General features: G+C 35.8%; 1 protein-coding gene across 1 annotated transcript; it reads left to right on the forward strand.

The window, feature by feature from the left end:
• The first annotated feature begins 490 nt into the window (after window positions 1-490).
• Window positions 491-3,966, forward strand: LOC137651324 (TRPM8 channel-associated factor 2-like). The gene is made up of 2 exons (XM_068384605.1): window positions 491-546; window positions 1,349-3,966. Exons 1-2 carry the CDS (start codon window positions 540-542, stop codon window positions 3,205-3,207), a joined length of 1,866 nt encoding a protein of 621 aa, XP_068240706.1. The 5' UTR covers window positions 491-539; the 3' UTR covers window positions 3,208-3,966.
• Window positions 3,967-5,995: the final 2,029 nt, after the last annotated feature.

The raw sequence follows: 5,995 nt of genomic DNA on the forward strand, positions 1-5,995 counted from the left end.
ATATATATATATATATATATATATATATATATAACAGTGGAGTACTCCAAGGTAATGTGTTGTCACCTATGTTGTTTATCCTCATGGATTTTGTAATGCATAGAACAGTTGGGGATCTTGTCCTTATTAGCAGAACACCACAGGACTTGAAAAGCTTGCTTACGAGAATGAATATATATATATATATATATATATATATATATATATATATATATATATATATATATATATATATATATATATATATATATATTATATACATATATATGTATATATGTATACATAAAGTCTGTACGTCCATGTATTTATCTTTTATTGGTGAGGAATGTAAATCTAGAGCTAATCATATATAATCGTATATAATCTTATTTATTTTTCAGTATCAAATAATCTTCTTACACATGACTTATCAAACGGTTATCACGAGGTAAACACAAAGAAAAATAAGATAATAAAGTGAACTCTTGACAAGCAAGGGTATATAAAGCCGTTCTCCTCATGAAGAGGTACACTGTTCAAGGAATTACTACACAGGCAACATGGCTGGTAATTATACACAATAGAGTAGAGTGGGACAGAAAATTTTATTTCACGTTGTGGTTTGTCTTGATCTTTGTCCATAAATCTTGACTTGTGCTATTAACTCCATTTTTTTTTTTTTTGAGGGGGGGGGTTTATATACTTGACTCCATTTCTCGTCATTTACGCATTTTCAATCTACCAGTGTCTTCACATATACGACATTTGGACATTCTAATAGTATCAATAATGAAAATACTCGCTATAAAATAAATTTTACAATTTCATAATTTCTTCCTCATTCTAGACAGAAATCAAACTCGGAAACACATTTAAATAAATATAGATGTCATGTTTATCAAGATTTCCTAGCAAATTTCAAGAAAAGGTTATCCATTGAAATCTTCAGAATACTTGAGAACATTAATCAATTCTCAGTTCATTTGCTAAATGCTAACTAATGAATATTTCCTAATAAAAAAAAAAAAAATAATAGCAGAACAAATTCTGTAATATTTCTTGTAATACTTTCAAATGTACCAACCATGAACCCTTGATATTATTTACACAGTTACTACTAAGATGATATACAGTAGAGAAATGTTCTCATAATATTTTCATTAAGAAGCTATCGGAGCCATTTTCTATATTTTTTCAGATCACTTAAAAAAATATTCTTTAATTTATTTTGTAGAACATCAATACTCAACTGATGTTTCATTCTAGGAAAAAAAAGAGTATTGATAATGGAAATCTAATATACTTTACAAACTTTAAATATCATTCCCATATCTTCAACGGTTAATATAGGATTTTCTTCGTCTTTCAGAGCTAACCAAGAAAAATAGAAAGGCAGATGAGGCAGATTTTCTTATCAGTCAAAGTACACTAACTTCACTGACTGTCCTCAAGGGAAGTGGTCCAAGTGATGCTGAAATTGGACTTGCAAAATGTAGCGGAAACACAGAACAACAATGGTTTCATGATGGCAATAATTTACTTTGGGGTGGTAACCGATCATATTGCCTCATCCCAAACTATTCAAACAACACTGTCACTCTAGGGGACACAGCTTCTCCAGCAGGTTGGATTCATGATGAAAAATCGAGGTTTGTTACAGAGGGAGGAAATAAAGCTATGGACGTGCCATGGGAGGAACCAAGGACTCGTGTTATATTGTATTCACTGCATGATGGAACTAATCAGAAATGGTGGACCTTGTCAGAATTGGAAGCTAAATTAGATGGAGCTCTTCCAGCCCAGTACCCAGTTTCAGCTAAAGACGAGACTACCTACAGACAAGAAATGGCCAGAACTATAAGTAACTGGTTAGCCCCACCAGATGCCCCACTTCCCTACAAAAGAGATGTAGAAACATTCCCTGGTTTAGTCTCTTTGGATGCACCTAGAATTACTCGAAACTTAGTACTTGACCTTTCCGTGTTAGGACAGACCAGAGATTTCCGCATGACGATCCCAAAAGATTGGCAAGCAACCAATCTTTATGTACCACCTGATGAAATGGTTGAGGTTATCTTACCGGAGTCACTGACATCAGAGAGAGCAGCTCAAATACAAGTTCGAGTTAGTGCCCATACTGATAACCTTCAACCGACCTCTCCTAATGTAAAAGATAAGGAATTTAAACGTATGCCAATGGTTTCAGAAACTTTTGACCTTGCACCAGGAGCCAACAAGATTCGCAGTCAATTTGGAGGCCACTTGATATTTACCTTTTCAGAAGGAGAAAACTTCTTAGTTGATATAGAAGTCAGAAAGGTGGTGGAAGCTCCTTACTTTAAGTTAGGGGAAACTACAAAGGAACAATGGGCTGAGGAGTTAAAGAAAGGAGCCCCATACACACTCTTAGAAACTGACCTTGTAATTTCTGTAGTAGCCACATCTGATGCTCAAAATATTACTGACCCTGATAAGCTCATGGACCGATATAATGAGATCATAGGAATGCTCAATTATGCAGCAGGATTTGATGAAACAGAGCAACCACCAAGGGGAAAATTTTGGTTGGTAAATGATAAACAAATAACTGCTGGTAGTGCCCATGCTGGATTTCCTGCTATGTTTGACCGCACTTACTATAACATGGGTAGCGAAAATACTCCTTACGACTGGGTCTCCTGGCATGAATTAGGGCACAATTACCAACAAATACCCTACTGGGGTGGTGCATACGGCACTGAATCAACAGTAAATCTATATTCCCTTTATAATCAACGACAACTCTTTGATGAAGATCGTCTGGAGAAACAAGGAGACTACAACCGTGCAGCAGATCATGTCGATGCAGGGATGACATTCGCTGAGGCTGACGTGTGGGAACAGCTCGTGTTCCTCATGGAAATAAAGTTTGCCTTCCCTGATAAGGACTGGGAAATGTTCCGCCAACTAAGAAAAAATACAAGGGCCCTCTCTGAAGAGGATGCAAAGGCACTAGCCTCTGATAGACAAAAACAATATGATCATGTATACAAGAACCTGAGTAAGATTGTAGGTTCTGACCTCATTAACACCTACAACAGATGGAGTCTGAAGATTTCCCAAGAAGCTCAGGACGAGATTGCTGCCTTAGGACTTCCAAAGGCACCTGGTGATCTCTCTCACAGGACAAACAAAGATGTCTTTGATTGTGGGGAGCCAGCACTGGATAAATTCCGTGCTGAACAATGATAGCTTTCTAAAGAATATATTTGAAGAAGATAATCACACGTTTTCAAGAATTGTGAAATTCTTCAAAAAAAATATTATGATGAAACTTTGAAGAAACACAATTTCGAATGACAGACTAGATATTCATATAAAGGACAACAGAGATGACCACCATAAGAAGTGACCTACAGAGTAACGTACTGATAAGTCATGTCTATTTGACCATTCAAGAAGTCCGTCACAGAACAGGCTACGTGATAAAGTTGGTTTAGTGTACACAAAATATTAGGGAGATAATTGGGCAATCAAAGTTGTTATGTATGAGGTGACAATTGAGCCAAATCTCCCTTATAGAAAATAACGTGTTGATTTTGGATGTAAATGAAGTAGAGGAAGGTTGGAGATGTTGATAACTATCAATCGCATAATAGATAATGAGATGATACCTTATGGTAAATAGGTTAGCTTAACTTTAAAGATGGATTGGATGTTTTCATATGGTTCAGTCCTGTGGAAAGAAGGGAGAACGATATTGATTATCATTCATGATTTATAAGGAATGTGGAGAGGAATACAAGGTGACAGATGTAAGGAAAAGGAATGTCCTTTATACCCAGAGTGTATAATTCCGTGTTAGATAAAAGTGAATGGCATTTATGTTAAATGGGTTTACAAATTGATACTGATTCTTCTAAACATGTGTAGGAAGTGGCTAATGCTTTTTAATCATACTTATACATTTAATCTTATAGACACCAACACTAAAAAACACTGAAAAGGTTTAAAGCCACTAATTCCATGGTATCTTATCAAAATTTTGTAACATTTCTTTAACTTTGACTGAGGGAAAGTTTACAAAAATAAAAGAAATTGCAACTAATATATGTTTTCTTAACTATTTATAAAAAGGATGTAATAATAAAGTTATAAAATCTTTCATAGCGTTTAGATAGACAAAAACAAGCGATAATAAAATACCATACAATGCCTATAATTTGCAGAAGTTATATAGACGTCACCTTCTTCTCAAAAGTGAATAAATTTCAGGGTAATCTTTAAACGTAACAATACACTGAACAATTTGGTAATAAAAATATGTCTCGTTGTATATATCTTATAATACCCACGTTCTGCATATAAATAATTTCATGCTAACCAAAAAGGTGAAGGCAAATCTATAAGAACCAGAACACAACATTTTATAAATCATACAATGGGTACCCCATTAGTGATTTCACTATCCATGGGACTAAAACTGGTAACAGGATTAACTGGTCAGAAGACAACCCAGTAATCTGATTACAGTTGTCACAGGATTAGCTGGTCAGATGACAACACAGTAATTTGGTTCAAACTGGCCACAGGATTAGCTGGTCAGAAGACAACCCAGTAATCTAGTTAAAACTGACCACAGGATTAGCTGGTCAGAAGATAACCCAGTAATCTGGTTAAAATTGGCCACAGGATTAGCTGGTCAGATGAAAACTCAGTAATCTAGTTAAAACTGACCAAAGGATTAGCTGGTCAGAAGACAACCCAGTAATCTGGTTAAATTGGTCACAGGATTAGCTGGTCAGATGACAACACAGTAATCTGGTTCAAACTGGCCACAGGATTAGCTGGTCAGAAGACAACCCAGTAATCTAGTTAAAACTGACCACAGGATTAGCTGGTCAGAAGATAACCCAGTAATCTGGTTAAAATTGGCCACAGGATTAGCTGGTCAGATGAAAACTCAGTAATCTAGTTAAAACTGACCAAAGGATTAGCTGGTCAGAAGACAACCCAGTAATCTGGTTAAATTGGTCACAGGATTAGCTGGTCAGATGACAACTCAGTAATCTAGTTAAAACTGGCCACAGGATTAGCTGGTCAGAAGATAACCCAGTATTCTAGTTAAAAATGGCCACAGGATTAGCTGGTTAGAAGACAACCCAGTAATCTAGTTAAAACTGGTCACATGATAAGGTGGTCTACAGACAACCCAGTAATCTGCTTAAAACTGGCCAAATGATTATCTGGTCAGAAGACAACTCCGTAATCTGGTTAAAACTAGTCATATTAGTAGCTGGTCAGAAGACAACACAGCAATCTAGTTAAAACTGGCAATAATATTCGTTGGTCAGAAGACAACCCAGTAACTGGTTAAAATTTGGCACAGGATCAGCTGGTCAAAAGACAACTCAGTAATCTTGTTACTGGTCAGAAGACAGCACAGTAATCTGGTTTAAACTGGCCATAAGATTACTTGGTCAGAAGACAACCAAGTAACAGGTTAAAATTGGCTACAGGCTTGGCTGGTCAGAAGACAACCCAGTAATCTGGTTAAAACTGGCCAAAAGATTAGCTGGTCAGAAGATAGTCCAGTGATATAGTTAAAACTGCCCACAGGAATTGCTGGTCAGAGGACAACCCAGCAATCTGGTTAAAACTGGCCATTAGATTAACTGGTCAGAAAACAATCCATCAACTGGTTAAAATTGGTCACAGGATTAGCTAGTCAGAAGACAACCAGAAATTTGGTTAAAACTGATCATGTTATTAGCTGGTAAGAAGACAACCCAGTATTGGGTTAAAACTGGCTGCAGGAGTTAACCAGTAACACATGCTAACGACTTCATACAGATTTTTTTTTTTTTTAATTTAAGCTCTGCGTTCTTTTCCATAGGTCCTGTGTTATATTAATTCTTTCAATCATGATTATCTGAAGTTGAATAAAAAACTGACTTCAAGGAGTTTCAATATTCTATATAAATAAGATGGAAATATATCTTTGTTTTATTTTTAGTATTACGATTGCAATAACATG

Source organism: Palaemon carinicauda, chromosome 12, assembly GCF_036898095.1.
Source record: "Palaemon carinicauda isolate YSFRI2023 chromosome 12, ASM3689809v2, whole genome shotgun sequence".
NCBI classification, from domain to species: Eukaryota; Metazoa; Arthropoda; class Malacostraca; order Decapoda; family Palaemonidae; genus Palaemon; species Palaemon carinicauda.